The sequence below is a fragment of the Teleopsis dalmanni genome, chromosome 2 (assembly GCF_002237135.1).
Source record: "Teleopsis dalmanni isolate 2A chromosome 2, ASM223713v2, whole genome shotgun sequence".
In the NCBI taxonomy this organism is placed as follows: Eukaryota; Metazoa; Arthropoda; class Insecta; order Diptera; family Diopsidae; genus Teleopsis; species Teleopsis dalmanni.
This window is the reverse complement of record NC_051847.1, coordinates 142057379-142078071: the sequence shown is the minus strand read 5'-3', so window position 1 is coordinate 142078071 and position 20693 is coordinate 142057379. Positions and strand designations below refer to the sequence as shown.

The window sequence follows — 20693 nt, the reverse complement described above, 5'->3', positions numbered from 1 at the left end:
ATATTGAATGTATTTTAAATTTTTTAGAAATATTAAATTTGTTGTAAAGCTGAAGTGGACAATTACATTCATAGTACTTTCAAAGCTAGCAATCGGGTGACTTCAACTTATTTTTTGTTTTATTCAATAACTATTAGAAATACAGAAAAATTTTGTATGATCTATAACTTTTGGGAAGACAGTTTTTATGTAAAATTAAATATGTCGGAGATATAAGCAATCAAAGATGAATTTTATGGAAAAAATCGTTATTTTCCAATCTTTGAGGCTCTTGGGGCACCATTTCCACTTATCCAATTGAACTAAAATTTCACACAGATTATATTTTTAGTAAAATGAACCGATCTGGGGGTGCCGCGGGCAATTTTCCGACTTTCGAAAATTAATGGCACCCTAGTTACACATACTATATTTCAATTTTTAAACCTATCAAATATCTTATAACAATTAATAAGTATTACTGGTTAGTTTATTTATAAAACAGCTCTATTCAACATTATATATAATATTTATTAAATACAAGACACGTTCGTACAATCTTCGTTCTGCATATAAAATTTGACATTAAGCGTACACTTATAGTTCTCTTTTATAATCATTGGACTTTGTCCATATTTTTTATTTATCAAATTATTCAAGTACAAAATTATATTTATTTTAAAAAAAATTAATTAAAGCTGTGCATGTACAAAGAATTTTAAAAATCGTAAAACATTAGAAATTAAAACAAAATTAATTCAACCTTCTAACAATTTGGAGTGATATTCTAAATGTTCTCCAATAAAAGTGTTTATATAGAAGTAGCCATGATCATAACCATCTCGTTCTTTGTAAATTAAAGATATGTGATCACATATACCTGCAGCTTGCAGTAAATTTTGCGGTAATAATTGTCCTTCTTTAAGAAAATTATCAGCAGTACCTTGGTCGACAAAAATTTGCATGGGAACGCCAGTATAATTCTTTATCAATTCAGTAGCATCCCATTCCTTCCATTCATTTGCATTTTCGCCCAAATAACCACCAAGTGCTTTTTTACCCCAAGGACATTCTGTTGGATTTGAAATAGGAGCAAACGCTGATACCGATTGATATAGGCCAGGATTCTTGAGTGCACATATAAGAGCGCCATGACCACCCATGCTATGTCCAAATATACCTCTTTTATTTGGGGAAGTTGGTAAATTCTCATCGATCAAATCAACAAGTTCTTTTGTAACATAAGTAAACATTTTGTAGTGTTTTGACCAGGGTTTTTCCGTGGCATCAACATAGAAACTAGCACCGGAACCAAAATCATAAGAATCATCTTGACCAGCTATTTCAATGTTTCGTGGTGATGTATCAGGATTAACAACAATCAGATCATATTTGGAGGCATATTGTTGCATGCCGGCTTTTTGTATGAAATTTTCATGTGTGCATGTCAGACCACTAAGAAAATATAGCACGGGACATTTTTTGTTGTCCTCAATTACCGCCTGTGGGACATATACGCCAAATTTCATTTCACATCCCAAAACACTACGAAATAATATTTTATTATCAAAAACATTTTATCAATGCTAAAAAAGTGTATTAATTACTCTGAGACATGCGAGTAGACACGTTGCTCTCCCCCGAAAGACTTAACAGTTGATAATAATTTCATAGACATCTTTCTAAGTAATGAGTTTGCTTTTATTAGATTCATGTTGAGATAAGTTTAATAATATATTTGAATTAATATTTCTTCAATTTTCGGAACATTTTTGCATTTGTTATTAATTTGATTTGCTTTACCTTGATGAACTTTGAACTCGGCGTAAAAATAGAATATTTTAATCACACTTCTAAAAAATATAGTATTGATGATATATATTAATCGAGGAATACAATTGATATTAAATATATATTTAATACTATTCAAAATATATATGTATATAATTACACAAAAAAGCCGCAAATTTTATCGAACGTCAGCTGTTACTTAAATGTACACAATTTTACAGCACTGATGTATGACAATCGCAGCGTTGCCAATCTCAGTTACAAGATGATAAAATTATTGGCATTAATTCAAATTATTTAAATATAGCAGAAAACACAGCTTTAAAAAATTCTTAAAAAAAACTTTTCTAAAATAATTGTAATTTGTGTAATTTGCCTATTTACACAGCATATATAAATTCTAATTTTAATTATAATTTTGCATGTCTCCAAAAATCTATCTACAAAAAATTATTTCTTATTTTCTAATTTCGCTCATACATGAAAATGCCGAACGTTACATTAATACATATTTCTTTTTTTTAGCTTGTGAGCACACATCTGCATTTTTGTGAGTTACGATTTTATGTTCAACTTAATTTTGTATATATTACATAGTATCTATTTGGTGAATATATGTATGGATTCGGTATATAACTTTGAACACAGACTTTATAACAAAGTGAAGTCAATAATAAAAATTAAGATTACTTATGCTAATCTAATCTATTCTATTCAGATTTACTAAAAGTTTTTCAAAACTATCCTTTGTTATTTTTAATAATTTGTGTGACGTTAATAATTTTATTATCTCCTAAATAAAATTGGTAATGTAAACAATACTATTAAACAGTTTTTAGAAATGTTACGTGGATATGCTAACTAAATCATACAGTTATAAAAACGATTTAGCGTGCACACTTAATAGCAGACTAGAAATCCTGTACTGAAAAAAAATTTGTACTGTTAATCCTAAACAGTTTAAACTGTTTAACTTGGCAAGAACATCCTTTCTACTCTCCCTCATTTGTTTCTAATTTTACCTTTGTTTTACCTATTTATTGTTTTCCCTTGATTAATGAAATGTGATTTCAGTTTTTGACTTTTACGATTCGATTTCCGAAATTTGTCAATTTTGCATTCCTGAAAGATTATTTTAATGAGTTCAAATCTCATACTGTAGCTTTCTATGTATTCCAACATTGATTTCGGTATATATAATTTGCTCTAAATGTATTTTTCGATTTTTTGTAATATATTCAGAAAATAGAAAACATAAATGTATAGTTGTATTAATTTCAATAATTCAATTTGATAAAGTGCTTATAAAGTGCAGTCTAATATGGAAACTAAGTAAATAGAACAGCTACTGTCATTTTAACAGCGATGAGATTTTAAGCAAGTCACTCACACGACTATTTACTAAAATATATTTCAATTGGTTTCGTAGGTACTTATGTTATTAATATAATTTTGACACTCTTAAAATAAAAAAAATTTAACAAAACAAATATTTTTTGTTTCCGAACAATTTCACAGAATGCTTAAATATTTCATGTTTCCGAACACGTCACATACGAGTTCAGAGAATTCTCTGTCGTTGGCAACGCAAGCACAAACATATGTTTATAATAAAAAAACCTAACTAGTGTAAACAATTGCTACCGCATATATGATAAGCATAATTTTATACTTTAATTCATAAAGAAATTATAAATATAAATAATATAGGAATGTCTGAGGAAATAGCAACTTCTTCGTTTGGTTTTAAAAAGCGTAATATAAAAAAACAGGCGGCTAGACGTAAACAAGCCAGCAGTTCAGATTCAGGTTAGTTGTTGTGTATTATTTAATAATACAATAATTAATTATATTTTCGTTCATAACTGAGCAGATAAAAGTAGTGAAGGTGAACAAACGAGTGCAGTAGTGAGAGCAGAAAATCGCCGTAAACGTACAAATCCAAATTTTCAAAGTACAAAAATATTTGGTGGTAAACGTGATAAAAAAACGCGGCTTGAGGAAAGCAGTACAGAAAGTGAGGAAGAGCGAAAGGTAACGGTTTCTTATAAATCAAAAAAAGATGCACTACCAAGTGGTCCACAAGATCAAGGTGCAACAGCTGTGCTTGAATTTGAAACAGAACACGATAGAGATGCACAAGCCATACATGAAAAAGCGATAAAAATCAACGAAGAATTAGAGGGAAAACCAGATGATAAACTATATCGTGGCATAAATAATTATGCACAATATTATAAGAAACAAGATACAGCTATGGGTAATGCTAGTTCGGGTATGGTACGCAAAGGACCAATACGTGCTCCAGCACATTTGCGTGCAACGGTGCGTTGGGATTATCAACCAGACATTTGCAAAGATTACAAGGAAACAGGTTTTTGTGGTTTTGGTGATAGCTGTAAGTTTTTGCATGATCGTGCAGACTATAAGGCAGGTTGGCAAATCGAATTAGACCACAATGCACATAATCGTGGAGATTGTGAATCAGATGGTGATGAGAACAAATATGAAATAGCTTCAGATGAAGAATCACTGCCCTTCAAATGTCATATATGTCGTCAAAGTTTTGTAAATCCTGTTGTGACCAAGTAAGCATAATTGTTTTTATATGTAAGAAGTTTTCATTTATTAAATTTTATTATAGATGTAAACACTATTTTTGCGAAAAATGCGCTCTGGCCCAGTATAAGAAATCACAACGTTGTTTCGTGTGCACGCAACAGACTATGGGTGTCTTCAATCCTGCTAAGGAGTTAATTGCTCGTCTTAAGAATGCGCCAGATAGAACTGAGGTTGGCCAATCTGATTCAACGGATAGTGATTAAATTAAGACAAAATATATAAAATTTTTGAAAAATAGGTAAACAATTTGTAAAAATAATTTCATTAACAAATTAGGAGCATTTGATTTAGATTTGTAATTATAAACAAAAAATACAGATTTGAAAAATATAATTTTAATTATATATAAAAAAAATAGTATAGTTTTTAAAGGTAATAAAAAATATAAGTAAAAATTAATTGCACATTATTTTTTTTAACTTGAAAGTATATATTTACTTGATATATATTTATATTGTTTGTTTTAGTACTGTTGTCTTTTCATTATTCCTATGTATTTGTATTTCTTTCTTGGATAAATATGTGTATTTTTCATTATAATTTATATTCTTTTATTTTCTTTTATTTTTAAAAATATAACTTAAAGATTAAAAATAATACAAATAAATCCATTCATCAAAAAAAAAAATAAATATACTATTGTAAAAATTATTGTAACTAAACAATAGCTAAAAATAAAGAGAAATGCTACCGAGAATTACATGTGAGTTCTTTAGAATTAATTGCAAGCTGAAAAAAACCAAGTTCTTTGAGACATATTGTCCAGAATTCAGATTATTGACTGCAGTTTAATTATTTTGGGAAAAATAGAAGGATTATGGTTTTGGTCTATAACAAGTTTTCTGATTAAGGAATTTAAGGTAGTGGACTAAAAAACAGAGCTTGGGATATATAATTTTCTCATGAACCCTCTATATTATAATATACTATTTTCATCATCTTTTTCATTTCCTGCACAAACGAGGTATCTTTGATTTTTCTCATTGAAATTGGTGAATTCAGGACCCCCAGCAGTACCCAGAATCCTGGGTGTTATTTTCGATAGTATGTTCACCTTTTTTGCTTATGTCACTGCAATGTGTATTCAACTGAAATTTCGCAATGTATTAAGGACTCTGGCAGGTTGTTCATGGACTTAAGATAAAGAAACCGTGTTGAACACAAACAAAGCAATAGGCAGTTCTATTGCGGCTTATATAGCTCTAGTATGGCCCCACAACTCTGCAAGACGCAAATTTTCGGAATGCGACCGGCTATCATTACATGTTGCATTTTGAACACTTTCATGCAGAATATAAAATGTTTTTTTGTAAAAGAGCATAATCAATTACTGTCTAAGCAATATCTACTTTCGTGTCATACAGTTGGCCACCCCAATGGTAACATATTCAGTAGAACCTTCTCTCCACACTGCATTCGTCGATCCCTGTATTTGTAACATAATATTACCATAATGTATGGTAGTAGTAGTAGTAGTTAATTTATGTTATTAATAAATAAATTACAAATTATTTACACATTGAAATATTATTACTTATTGACCTAATTACTAATTAACTAATAAATAAGTATTCTAAAGCAAATCGAAGTATATTTTAAAGTATATTAAAGTAAAATTGTAGTTATTTCTTATTCTATTTTATTTAAAACTAAAAAATTTCATTTATTCTTCTTTGCCTGTGCGGCCCAGTTTTCCTCATTTAATGCCTCTATTATTTCCTCCTCTGTAAGAGTGTGTTTCCTATAGAATTTGTAGTGCATTTCTTTCAGAATTGGTTATAAACCAATAAAGTGTATTGTCGTCTGGCTGGTCTAGATTACACAATAAACAATGTGTTGAATTTTCTTGCACATATGGTTTATAATTTAACTTAAGGAGTTCGCCCCGAGTTTTAAAAAATCTGGCTGATAGTTCCAATAGTATAATCATTCTTAAAATAATTCCGATCGCGTAATTTATATTCCAACCTTTTGTAAGCATGTCTATAATCTCTTGTCTTTGCTACCAATGTAAATTTAGCTATTTCATTCGCCAAAATTTTTATCACTAAATTTTTTTGCCATGAACGCCATACTTCTCTATTTTCGAGCACCAATACTTCATCATGCGTGTTAGCCAGTGATTGCCATTTTTCAACAAAACCTGTCTTCGTATTTACGAGGAAACTTGAATTTTAGGGAGTCTATTGTCACTCAGATTCATGACGTGATTTATATATTTAAAATGTAGTTTTAGCGTCTCTATATATAAAGTTGACAATCTTGTTTCTAAATGTAGCATATAGTTAGACGTGTTTTGCGGTAGCTTAAATATTCTTTTTATGAAGTACCTTTGAAGCATTTCTACTTCGTTAAATTCGACTATTACCCATACTTGTGTTGCATAAAAGAGAATTGATTTTACAGCCGCTTGAAATATTTAAAACTTTACTGAGGGTGCAACCATATTTTTTCCTAAAATTATTTTCCATGACGAGCTTTTCTGGCTTCACTTAACTTTTTACTGAGATGTTCATTGAATTTACCTTTTTAAGTGATCCAAACTCCTAAATATTTGTATTCTTTTACTATTCCATATTTCATTTTTCATAGGCCTTCTGCAATTTTTTTGAATATCATAATTTTTGATTTAGAAGTATTTTTTTTAAGTTTCCATATCATACAGTAGGCATAAGTATAATTCATTGAACATAGTTTGCATTTTTATAGGTGAGTCCGCCATAAGTACTATATCATCCGTATATAAAAATTATTTAATACATGTTCCATTTATTAGGATACCATCGGAAATATAATTGTTTAAATCGTCTAGGAACAACGCAAAAAGTAGAGGACTCCTCAAGCAACCTTGTTTTACGCCTGTGTTCGAAGAAAACCACTTGGAAAGACTCATTCCATCCCATACTGCTGCAGTCGTGTTACAATATAACGCCCTCAGAATGTTTAGCATTTTTGTAGATATTCCATAAGTACTTAACTTATAAAACATAGCATCTCTGTCGATAGAATCAAATTCAGCTTTAAAGTCTACAAAAAACACATACAATTTCTTTCCTTTTTCTACGTACCTATAATTTTGCAATATTTGTCAGAATAAAAACATTGTCCACAGTTGAGTAATCTGGTCTGAAGCCTGCTTGGTATTCACTTAGTAGTTTTTTATCAATCACTTTGCAGTCGTTGAAGTAATATGTCTGTAAATAATTTTGTTTTTAAATTTAAAAAGGATGTTCCTCTATAATTTTTTACGTCATGCGGATCACCTCCTTTATAGTGGAAACACCATTGAATTTTTAAAACATTCCGGTACTTCTGAATTATCGTATATGTAGTTAAAAATCCCTGTAATCCTTGTGATATCTTCACCTGAAGTAAATTTTAAAAATTCTGCTGGAATTCTATCTTCACCAGGCGCTTTATTTTCTTTGCAACGCTCTAAAACCTCTGTTAATTCAACTACCTCGATTTTTTTGTCTAATTCATTGATTTGAATTAGTGACTCTGCGTAGCTAAAACGACTTATGTTATCCATTGTACTTAGAAGTTTTTCAAAATAAGTACCTAGAACGCCAGTATTAAGATATACTGACTTACTGAAGTTCATGCCATTTACTTTACGTACATTATTCCAAAAGCTTTTGGAGTCTTTTACTGATGATAATGATAAGGCAAGATCATTAGTGTGTTGGATTCTTTTATTATAGCAAACAATTCTGTAAACGTTTTTGGCTGTCTTATACTCATTCCAATCTGAAACTAGGCCTCTTTTTCTCGACATCTTCAACTTATTAAAACAGTTTGTTCTTGCAATTTCATACTCTTTATCGAACCAATCTTTATTTCCTTTTCTCTTCGTTGGTCCTTGTTGAAATGCACTAGCAGCTTCATTTATTGCTGTTGTAAGTGTTGCTATCATTTCATCAGCTGTAGCTTCACACATTACATGACTGTTCAATAACTGGTCAAGGCTAATCTGATATAAGTTCAAATATTGCTTTTTTCATTTTAGCTTAGGTTATAGTTTCATATTTTTGCAGTAGTTTATATGATTTGATTTAAGCTTTAGTTCCACGGGTAGATGGTCCGAGTAGATTTTCTCTTGTATAATAAGTTGCTGTATAATATTTAAGAATAAACCTTATAAAACGCAAGAATCAATTGCTGACGTTGCTCTCCCACTCGCAAATGTTATTTCGTCCTCTAAATTGCCACTAATTCTACCATAAATTACTGTGAGTCCTAGAGCATTGAACAATTCTATTAATTTTTTTCCGTTCCTATCTAGAGTTAGATCTTTTGTCTTTCTTTGTACCTGTGCGTTTCCCTGAGATAATTCAGGAATAAACTCAATACTTGTTCATTTCCTATTCTTCCAATAAAATCGCCTATAACCATCACATTTATATTGTCTATATCATATATTGCGTCCCTTAAGTCGGTGAAATCAGCATCCCAATTATTACAATTTATGGCCTTTATGGTAGGCCTTTTGATCTTCCAATTTTAACTTAACCACCATAAAATTAACCATCTTATCTTATGTTATAATGTATGTTATGGTTTTAATAGATAAATATTAATGGATTCAAAATACGATAGATTTGTAATAATATCATTTAAGAACTTTTATAACATATATAACACCTCATTGTGAAACTTAAAGGATATTTGACTTATATATGAATATAATTTTGGTATAATTATAAAATTCAATTTTCACTGAGTTGACGAATTCATTTTATTATTATATATATTAATTTAAATTCATATTAACATGTTATTTGTTGAAATTCGCGGATATAAAATAGGTAAAAAATTTTAAAGTTATATTGCGAATGGAATTTTTAATACTTAATATACATTAATATTTGCAACAATTTTCAAATTTTCGTTAAAAAATAATATATATAATTTTATCAAATTTATATTTTTAACTATTACTTACATGGTGCAATCTTCTATAACTTAATAAATGTCTTATTTTTGTGTACTGAAAATAGAATAAAAAATATATTGTAAAATTTATATTTTCAAACATATACCTATATTTAGCAATACGACTATAAAAATACTAATTTAAATATAACGTGTAATAAACTTAAAATTATAAACAAAAGGCTATATGTTATCTTTATGAATTCGAACTATATAGAAGATACGATTTTTTGATATCAAAAATATTTTATGAAATTTTTTTTTAGAAATATAAAAATCGAACGGCAACTTTTTATTCCACTTCAAAATTATTTATAGCTTTCTTTCATATTTTGAGATAATTTAATACCGTAACAGATCAGTTACTATTACTATTGGTCTTATAATTATTATTGTGATAATTTATTTTGGTCGCAACCTTACTTTAAAAACAACAGGAAAATAATATTGAAGAATTGCGCTAAAGTTCAATTCTTTGTTCAGAATACCTTCAACTCAAAAAGTACCCGGATTTTGTAAATAAAACAAATTTTATTTTATCTCCTTTAAAATATGCTCCTTCTGAAGCGATACACATATGCCAACGATTAACCCAATCTTCCATACACTTTTCGTAGGCCCATGCAGATATGGCATTTAGTTCCTTCGGCGAATTCTCTTTTACCGATTCAATCGACTGAAAACGCTTACCTCGAAGGGACAATTTGAGTTTCGGAAACAGGAAAAAGTCACACGGCGCCAGATCTGGCGAATGAATGAGCGATGAATGTGCTGCCGTGTTTGGTCAAAAAATCGCGTACAACAAGAATTTTCAATAGTAAAAATCGCTAAATGCACTTGAGGTAGTCACATTAACAGCTGCTGTAAACAAACTAGTTGACAGATGGCACTCAAATTTGTACCATATGTCAAGAAAGGGTGACATTACAAAAATGTTTGAAAAAGGTCTATTACTTAAGGAGTAGTTAACAAACAACAAAATCCGGATACTTTTTGAGCAGAAGGTATGCATTCAAATCTCAAAATTTTGTTAACGATACTTCAGAACTATACCTACTGATACTTTATTAAACTTAATAAGAATTTATTTGATTAAAAAATATGAATAGGTTCGATTCTGGTCTTCGTTCCGACAAAATTAATTGGCTTTTCAGTTCAGTTCTGTGTAAAAATTTTTTATGTATTTGCATTACAAAGCACTTTTCTTGTTATGATGAAAGTTATTATATTTATTTTTTTTAAATAAAATAATTTTCAAGCGCTGTTTATTTTAGAATATCCACTTAAATTAACTATTTCATTAATGGTTAATCATCTATTTCAGTTAAGAATCATACAATATATTTCAATTAAATTATGTTTTGTGCAAAAACAATTTATTTTATTATTATAATTTGAATTAATTAAATGCACACAATTAATATATAAAATAAAAGATAAAAATTGAAAAGGAATTAGAGTTAATAAACAGGTACTAAACTATATGGCGCTGAAATGAAGTAAACCGATATGGGGACGGTTCTGGTTCTCGTATCCGAGAAATATACTGGGTTTTTTTTGGCGTGGAACACAGCAAGACACAATCTTATTTCAATAACAGACTATGGATAAAAATTATAATAAAGATAGAGAGAAGTAGAAAATATTTGGAAGAGGCAGATAATTGTGAAGTTTAAGTTACTATAGTCATTTAGTCATACTAAATAAAAGAAGATGATTTCTCTTGAAACGTTTACAAAAGTTCAAATCTGACAAATGCATTTTTATTTTTAGTCATTTTATTTTTTGTTTATTCCATTTCTTGACTAAAAATACTTATCAGATATGTTACCAGTGGGCTTGTATTACTTAAGGCTCTCATGAAATGAATTGAATGATTTTATTGAATTGAATGGTTGAATGATATATATTAACATATATAGATATTTGTACATCATGACCGTTAATACTTTTTTTTTAATTACAAAAATTATATAAATTATTCATCTTCATTATATAAATTATACATCTTCGAAGTAAAATTCAGGCAGTACATTATTTTTTAATTTCAAAAATACTGTTGGGAAGCCTTTTAAGATACAGTCTTTATGTTGATTTGTGTTTTTTTACATAATGTTTTTTTGCCTAATATATTTAATTCTTTATCTCCTAGGAGGAGTATAGGGTCGTAACAAATAACTTCCACTCGGTACGATTGGTGGTCAATAGTTTCAACTCTCACCAGCCTTTCCGCATGTGTGACATTTCCGTGTCGGTTTGTTTTCTTGAGGTGTGAGCAGGTCAGCCCCTTCTTCTGCTATCCATCGGGTTCCATTCAATCGCCATTTTTGTGGTGTCACCAGTCGGTTTACGTAAAGTATGACCGATCCATTTCCATTTGCGCTTTTTAATTTCGTTTCTCATAGGTGTTTGCTGAGTTAGAGCCCATAGACGATCATTTGAAATTGTATTTGGCCAAAATACTTTAACAATTTTGCGTAATGACTGATTTTGCCTAATGTGGCTCTTAAGTATCTTTTTTAGTTTAGAAAATAAAGAATTTTCACAAATTGGAATATCAATAGACTAAATGGCATATTTTCATCTAGCTTCACATTTTCGCTATTACATCATTTTATAATAAAATGTAGCTCTTTAAGTCTTTTTAAGTTTAGAAACTTAGTTCTGGAGAATAAAGCGTTGCGGCATTATAGTTATGTTATATAACGCCACTTTATATTATATCATATTTAAAAATGTTAGAATAACAATTCAAAAAAGATACACGGCAAACAAAAACCTTAAATAAATAAATTTTTTCTCTCTATATTATCAATATTACTTTTATCACAATTTTAAAAAAAATGGTATGCGTATAGTAATAGTTGAATATCAGCAGAAGTTCATGGGGGAAACTAGAGAACTTACGAAAAATATAAATAACTTTCTCTGATGTATAAGTACATTAATATCCCTGATCCCTAAGCCCTCGTACGCTCGTACTTCTTCTATTATCATCTTCTCCCAGTGGACCATACGGCTTCCACAAACCTTTTGCATTGAACTCTATTGCGTGCTTCTCGGTTAATATTTGGGAAGAACTTTTGGATAGTGTCAATTTCATTAATTTATCTCAAAATCCTTGTGCCAGCTGCCGTAGCAGGGGGATTTCTCATATAGTAATAATTTGGAGTAATTATACCGTTGTTGTTCCATTGTCCAACGCTTATACACCAACAATAAATTAATATTCTGCTGTCTTACTGAACTATTACATTATCTACCAGTATTATCTAAAGCTTTTTTCTTTAATTGTCTATGAAAAGATACTCCATTTTGTAATACTGCGTGTCCTAATTTTCTTTCTTAGTATTAAAAAAAGGGAAAGTGTTTTAAAATCCTATTAAAAAAACAATTTATACTTCAATAATAGCTTTTCACTTAATGGTAGCTTTTAAATTTATATTTCCATATTATAAAAGGAATGAATGAAAGTAGTGAATTTGCTTTCCTTTGCTCTAAAAGTGTCCTATTATCCATTAAAAAGAGATGCTTTTTCATAAAATATTTCTACATCAAAGAATTTGACAACCAATTTATGTGACAATCGACATAATCAAAATCTTTATTGTACCAATCAATATATCAGTATATAACATCAATATAACATATACAAATGATGCCAAAGTAACATTTGATATGACCATAAAGCGTTTCAAATGTCAAAGGAAACGCAGGACTTATTTAACAACAAAAAGAACTACGAAATGCAAATCGTATGAATGGAATTGGCAACATTTGCACAAATTTCCAACAAAAAGGCAAACAAAAAGAGCAAACGAAAAAAAAATCCTTAAAGTCAAAAACAACAACAACACCAACATCAAGAATAAGAGAAATAAAAATTACAATAACAAGGAGGAGCACAATCCGAAAAAGGTTATCCTTGCAGTTATAGTCACATGTCAACTCAAATATCACTTTGATTTCACAAATTTCATCAGCTACTTTATGAAGAAAATATAAAGTAGAAATGTAAAGAAATAAAAATAAAATGAGAAACCAAAATAAAAGAAAATGAAAAAATTGGAGTCCTAAACTTACAGCAGCCAATATCCAAAATACCAAAAATACTCGTACAAGATAAAAAACCAGGACAACCAACGTATACGCACGGAGGCCAATAACGACGACGACACAATCCAAGATGATATCATCCTAAGGGATTTGATTGCATTATCTGTGCTGTCGGATCTTGGTTGCAAATCAATGGTTTCTCTGTTGCCATCTTTGTTTTAAGTCTCTGACCGTTCCTTTGCCAACTCTGCGTGTCGGCATTACCAAGAAAAGCTTAACACTTGGAAATTGCAATAATTTTCGGTTGGTTTTTTTATTGCTTCTGGCGTTCACAGACAAATTGTAACTGTGCGGTGCGCTATGTGTTGTGTATCAATAGCATCGCTTCGGTCAGGATTTATTGTTTTAACCAAAACCAACTTTACAACTTAACGTCTACTAAAATTTGGAAGTATGACACATGTGAAATGCTGGCTGATTACTCCTTGGGGTTTGCTGTCTGTATAAGACACTTAAAAGTTTAGTGAGAAAACGATATGAAATTTTAGTTCCTCATTTTTGGAGTTCGGAGTTTATAATCCCTCTAGTTTCAATGGATTTATTTGTCATGTAATACAATATTGCAAAAATGATTTATGACTCTTTCAAGGATATTCAATGATTTGATGAAGGATTTGAAATTGCAGGGACAATATATGTATAATGCTTACAATTTAGTTTTCAATAAAACAAATACCTTCAAACTTACATAACTCGAAGTCCAATTTTGCAAAGAAAAGATTCGACTTATGGAGATTTTGAGAGAAATTTTTTATTTTTTTTTATTTTTGTAAGAAACTAGAATTACATTTTAAGATATTTATTAATTTGCAATCAATTAAAGCACAGAAGTTATAGTGAGGTATAATATGCAGAAATCAGGGTTTGGGACTTTAATTTTTTTCTTATTTTCAGTAAAAAGAGATTCTTTATTCATACTCTCATCACTATCATTTGTAGTATCATTCGTTTGCAAATAAAAATTCAGAATTTTTAACGAGTCTTCTACTTTATTCCTGGAAGGCTGATAAACAATTACATCCATCGAACCTCATCATCACTTTCCGTTGCGCTTAGAATTGGATTTATTTAGAGCTATAGTGCTCAATAATATCGTCATCTGTAGGAAAACTTTGTGTACAAATTTCATTGTCATTGTCTTAATATAATCGTTAAGAGTAGCATTAGAAATTATTTAATTTATTTTTAACCGCGCTGCCACCGACTAGCTTTTGAACAAAGAAGCAACAAAAAAAGAAAAAATTAAACATTTAGTTTGGAAAAAGGGACTTTCCCTAACAGCAAAATGCATTTATTCTTACAACAAAAATTCGACTTATAGAATGCACTTACCCATATTGCCACCGGCATAGAACAAAATTTTTGTTCGAGTTATAGATAAATTCGAGTTATAGAAGTTCGAGTTATGGAAGCAGAATTGTATGTAATTTGCTTTCTGAAACCTTGGTGCACTGTTTTTGGTTCGAGTTATAGACGTTCGTGTTATGGAAGTTTGACTGTATAATCTAAAACTGTAGATAATTTTTTTTATAAAATTTGTTTATTTTCTTATATTTATACAGATAAGAAGAATAATCGATAATACAGATAAAAAAACAAAAGAAAGATTAGTCAATACTGTGTAAACCAAATATAAAAAAATAGTAAATAAAAAAGTCAGTGATTATTTTATTTAATAGTAGTAAAAATTTCAATAAAAATTCAACCACTACAATATTAATATGTTTCGACATAAATTATAACAAATTGTAAATTACAATAAATTATATAATTATTATAATTATAAATTATAATATGCTTAGAAACAAATGAGCGTTTTCGACTGAATTTAAAGAAAAAAAAACTTTTCATTTTTGAAATTATGATATACTGTCTCAGTGCTATAATACAGCACATAAGTGATAGAGTACATTGAAAAATGTTAGTACAATTTTATTCAGAGCAATATAATTTTATAGATTATTACACTATATTACACTAATAGTAACTAATTAGTTAAATAGTTAATGTTAAAAATTAAAACAATATAAAATTAGAAAGTGTCATTAATCTTTTCGAGTTTCAATCAAATCGCATTTAATAAATTATATACTATCATATATTTTATATTATATGGAATTACGAAAATGCTTATGCTGTGCTGCCTGCTGACGTCCTCAATCACCAAAAATCACCGAACTCAATCACCGAACTATTGATTTTATACCCTGACAGCATATAGGTATACCGTTAATGTAGAACATACTTTTGTAACTCTTGAAGACATTTGTATACGGGATTTAGTTATTTTAAAGGAACTTGGTAGTTATTGACAGGAATATTGTTTATGATACAGATCACTGTTTCAAACGAAAGAATATGTAAAATATAGTTAATTTTTAGTAAATTAGCACAAAATCGGTGATTATGGACAGAGGAAAGATGTCTGATGAGTTGCCACCTCAACCAACCAACCAGTTTATTTTATTATGAAAGGCCATTGAACAACAACCAATTATATATTAAAAAAGTTGATATTAGTAAAACCAGTTTGACGATGCAGTTTGTTATGGTATTATTGTCTTTTTCTCTATATTATTTAAATACAATATCATATTTAAAAAACAATTAAAAACAATTAAATGTTTCCAAGGGCCATTGATGATGGGTGTGGGTATCAGTATCCGAAACAGTTCTGAGGTCAACTAAAATATTCATTTGATCAAAAAAATTTTTCTTGAATTTGAATATTTCCTATTATTATTATTATTTTATTTTACAATAAAAAATAAACTATTAAAATAGCTAAAAGATTTGGGTTTATAGAAAAGGGATTTCTTTTAACATTAAAAATAAAAGCAAGGAATAAAATGATAAAATGATACTCATAACATTTACATTAACAATTATTACAAGAGAATAAGAATAATTTTAATAAGAATAATATATACTATATAATTAAATTAGAAGCATATTATTTGATTTTTTTAAAATATAATATACTAGTAAAGAATCCATTTTTAGAAGTGACAGTCAGGACATTGAGACAGAGAATGATTGTATCTTTTCAAGAAAAACTACTTGTCCTTTAGGGCAAACTATTTCGTCAAGCCAATTTTCACGTTCCTCAAAATTGCTGAAGTGATATTTTGCGAGTAGTACCCCTTCAATGAGCGTCTGATGACGCCAGGTTTGGGGAGTACGGCAGGTGTGAAACGATATGCCATTGAAGTGATTTTCAAGTGGTTTTTAATGGTTTTGTAGTGTGAGATGGCGTTTTATTGTATAACAAATTCTATTTTTCTATCAATACGTATTTAAATTAATCATTTGTTGGTGATAGCGTTGTACATTAATGGTTTCGCTAAGTTTGAAGAGTTGATAATATACAATATCACATTGGTTCCATCAGACATAAAGCATGATCTTCTTGCCGAAGCGATGGTACTTTGGTGTTAAAATACCGGCCTCGCCAGGTGAAAACCATAATTTTTTCTACTTCTAGTTTTGAAAATAGATTGATTTTTCGTTATTCGTCACAATTTGATACAAAGATGATTTCACTAAGTTTTTTGATATTCCCTATTGCTCGTAAAGTTCTGCTTATTGTGTTCTGCTTATACATTTAATGTGTCACAATAAATAAATAAATAATTTTTTTTATATAGTGAAATGAAAAATTAATAATATATATAAAATAACTAGTAAAATAATAAATAGATGAAAAAAAAGGTTCTAGTAGTCCGCCTAGTAAGGGTTCTTGGTACAATTCCACTCGTGCATATGCATATGTATAGCTAAAGAAAGGAATTATCTTAAAGTTATCTCTTAGTACGAAAAAAATAAAAAAAGGATAACATTGAACATTTAGAATATACAGGTAAAAAATTAAAAGTTTTGTTTATTGTTTATAGTTAATGGTTAATAAATTTAAAAATTGTATTGTACAGAAATTTACATTAAGTTTTTATTGTGTTAATTAATTAAATTATTAAAATAAATAATCTTAAGGAAGATGTTTATATACATATGTTTATCAAATTACCGTGTTATTAAATTTTGTTGTAATTTTTATTAAGAATATATAAAAGACTAAGACTAGAGATCAAGAACTAATATCTAGATATCAAGAATAAAAGATCTCTAGTTATTCCAATACGTCTTTAAACATTACAATAAAAAAATGAAGCAATTATCTATTGTCAGGCCATTGACGCTTTAAAAATCTTTTTTTTAATTTGATATATTTTTGATAATGCAATTATATAAAAACATTTAAATATCCACTACTCCGGGAAACATATGAAGTTAATAAAAGGATTCGAAACCTGAAAGCAAACTTTTTCATTCCAAAAAAGCATCTAAAGGCTCCCTTAAATTTTACAAAGGACACCTCGAATAACCAAATATGGTATACAAATGTAAAGCGTCTTTAAATATCTTTGATATAGGCTTATTATTATTAAATATGTTCATCTAAAACTATCTATCTATTGGATTCAGAAGTGTTTTGTATTCATATTGGTATTACTATTAGTCTAGTGATGAAGTATCATTTTTGTTGATGTTCAATTTTTGTATTAGTCTCTGAGTTTTTTAAGTTATAAATTATTCGCTTAGTAGAGACAAGTTTATTCTATTGTTATTAGGTTAGATAAAAAATATTCAATATTTTTTTTCAACATTTTTTTTTATTTTGATATACTTTGAAATGAATTACTTGATATACTTAAAATAAAAGATGTTTTTCTATCTGAAACTTCTTTTTGCCTTTCACAGATAAGGATTAACGGAATATTTGAAATTATTTTATTAAGATTAATACTAAGCACTAAAAGTGACTGCTAGATGAAGAGTATCCTTGGCAGAAGTGTGAAAGAGACGATACTTTTTTACCGTTATTATTCTTATATATTTCAAAGTTTCGTATATCTATTAATATTTCTCTATTTAGTTTAGAAGCAATTTACTCTTCTTATATAAAATATAAATAAAATTTTGGGTCGGCCAAGAAGTATTCGGCTTTATTCTATTTATCTTACTTTGAGTACAATTCTATGTGCGTTTGACTGATGACAAAATAATTAAAGGTGGTGTTTATTTGTAAAGATTTACAATGTATTTTAGTGATTGCACAGCAAAGATCAGAGAAATCAAATCAAAAAAACGTCACTATATCCTTATGTTAAATGGAAGAATGCGATATTGGAGTGTAATACTCATATTACAATATTATAACCTCCAATTATTATATTGGAGTTTATGGTAATCATGTTCAAAATGTTTTATCTTAATAAACTATCAAGTAATGGTTGACAAGTTTATTTTAGAAATTGGGATATGAAGACCCTTTTTGGAGTAATCGAGATAGCAGCAAAAAGTCAATTAAATTATGGGTAACATTAAGAAAGACCAGCATTCTAGCAGTCGCGAATAATGTAACAAATTGAAGTTTTACCACAACATTATTTTAAATTAGTTTCACAAAGCCGGAAATTTGAGGGCATCCTGTGATAAGTAAAAGAAATTAAAGGATCTAATTTCGATCTGCGAATCGCTAATGAAACAAATAATTCCATACGATGAGGTTATATATAAAAAACTTTAGTAAAAAAGCAGGAAATGATTTTAAGGCTGGGTTCACGACTTTTAAGGCTATGGTTTCCGCTTCGTTGAATGAAAAGGATATAATCTCATTTTATTATAAGACCTTTTTATATAGGTTTGGAATAAAATTATTCTTTCATATTTATGGAAAAATACAAAATATGTTTACCAATTTTATATAAAAAAGGTTATTTACATTAAAACACTTTGATTGGATAAAAATTAAGAATTTCTGTGCAATATTCAAAAAAAAAACTTCTTTACTATAATTTCTCTAAACTTGCATAAAGCAAAAATTCGTTGCTTGTGTAGAGATTCTAGTAAGTCGTAACAACTGAGGCCGTCTATTTTATCTCACTTCTCTCGACTTGTACATGTCTGCAATATTAGAAGTTGAGTTTAAGGTGACACAAATTTGCGAAATATTGCACTAAGGACACGTACGTATGTTAGAATAAAGTAAAATGTCCTGCAGACATGCAATGCAAAGTTATTGCGGCAGGCAATATTAGGTGACTTACATCTAATAACGGTGATAAAAATAATAATGGGGCTTACTGTCTGAGCTTGTGGTGTATTTATGTATGTGAGCACCTACTTACTGTGCATGTTTTGATGAAGTTACAGCACATGAGGCGGAAAAATATCAAAATGTGAGCGTAACTGCAGCATTCCCACTTGGTTGGATGAGAGGAAAAGCAACTATAAAAATTCGATTGATGACAGTGAATTGTAAAAGTTCTTGGAAGCCATTTTCTTAAATATAGTATATTTACAAAGAATAAGGTTATCTTAGCAATTTTTATGAGTAGATTTACCTGAGACTAAATAGAATTTGTTTATATTGTAGTAAATGTTTATTTAAATTAATTTTTTTAGGAAATCTCTTAACTTTAAATTATTAAATTTCACTTAAAGATGTTGTTTTTGTTACAGTTTATAAAAATATAATTTCTTTGTTAAGTAAATACACCTCATGGTAATGTTGGCATTAATAACTAAACGGGAATATTTGTTTATATATTTAATAAATTCTCTTTTGAATCTTCGCTTTCTATTTATTAAATATTAATATGATATAGCGAAGAAAAATATTAGTTTAATTCTAAATATTTATATACTCAAAAAAGACTGACATTATTATTACTAATAGATATGTCAATAAATCGTCACCCTTGAAATGTATTGCAATTTCTCTAGAGAATATCTGCCTGACTAATCTCTACAAATGACGGGTACTAATAATTATAATAATATTTCAATTAAAGTCAAATAGAAATATTGAATCTGCTTTTTGACAATCATAATACACTTCTGTTTGCAGGAGGTTAAAGGTGGAAGTTAGTGGAAGTATATACAGCAAAAATAACTGATTTATCTGAGTTGTAAGAACTATTTAAAATGAAAAACATGTTAACATTTCTACTTCTTGGATGAGTTCAGGTCCTTGGAATCAGCTTATAACTTTGTAAATAATTTACATTTCATGTTTTAAAGTACTAATTGAGTCCGGCTGTTGGAAAAGATGGTTGATATTTTTTTGGTTGGCAAAGAATAACTACTGATTATGTATCTCGAATAAGATGTAGGTATCCATTCATATATGTAGAAATGTAAATTTGTTACCTTAAAATAGTGAACTGATTCACATTGCGGTATTTTGA

The 20693-nt window shown here is 28.8% G+C and overlaps 2 protein-coding genes across 6 annotated transcripts; one reads left to right on the top strand and one right to left on the bottom strand.

Moving 5' to 3' along the window:
- Positions 1-721: 721 nt before the first annotated feature.
- Positions 722-2021, bottom strand: LOC119680254 (S-formylglutathione hydrolase). Of its 5 annotated transcripts, none has more exons than XM_038092975.1 (4): positions 1931-2021; positions 1783-1832; positions 1587-1661; positions 722-1524 (listed from the first exon to the last, which is right to left on the bottom strand). In XM_038092975.1, the coding sequence occupies exons 3-4, from the start codon at positions 1655-1657 to the stop codon at positions 738-740; spliced, it is 858 nt and encodes a 285-aa protein (XP_037948903.1). In that variant the 5' UTR covers positions 1658-1661; positions 1783-1832; positions 1931-2021; the 3' UTR covers positions 722-737. The 5 variants fall into 5 exon arrangements, with proteins under 5 accessions (XP_037948903.1, XP_037948906.1, XP_037948902.1 ...); XM_038092978.1 differs by having other exon boundaries at positions 1587-1657; XM_038092974.1 differs by lacking the exon at positions 1931-2021 and having other exon boundaries at positions 1783-1883.
- A 1358-nt stretch (positions 2022-3379) lies between these two features.
- Positions 3380-4662, top strand: LOC119681773 (E3 ubiquitin-protein ligase RNF113A-like). The gene is made up of 3 exons (XM_038095051.1): positions 3380-3579; positions 3644-4358; positions 4415-4662. Exons 1-3 carry the CDS (start codon positions 3483-3485, stop codon positions 4593-4595), a joined length of 993 nt encoding a protein of 330 aa, XP_037950979.1. The 5' UTR covers positions 3380-3482; the 3' UTR covers positions 4596-4662.
- The last annotated feature ends 16031 nt before the right edge of the window (positions 4663-20693 follow it).

What these genes read in the sequence shown, in the direction of transcription:
- LOC119680254 (XM_038092973.1), bottom strand. Translation starts at nt 1,693, where the DNA reads ATGAATCTAATAAAAGCAAACTCATTACTTAGAAAGATGTCTATGAAA. An exon ending in GTCTACTCGCATGTCTCAGA is followed by an intron (nt 1,525 to 1,586) that starts GTAATTAATACA and finishes ATTATTTCGTAG; the next exon opens with TGTTTTGGGATGTGAAATGA.
- LOC119681773 (XM_038095051.1), top strand. Translation starts at nt 3,483, where the DNA reads ATGTCTGAGGAAATAGCAACTTCTTCGTTTGGTTTTAAAAAGCGTAAT. An exon ending in AGCCAGCAGTTCAGATTCAG is followed by an intron (nt 3,580 to 3,643) that starts GTTAGTTGTTGT and finishes ATAACTGAGCAG; the next exon opens with ATAAAAGTAGTGAAGGTGAA. An exon ending in GTAAATCCTGTTGTGACCAA is followed by an intron (nt 4,359 to 4,414) that starts GTAAGCATAATT and finishes ATTTTATTATAG; the next exon opens with ATGTAAACACTATTTTTGCG.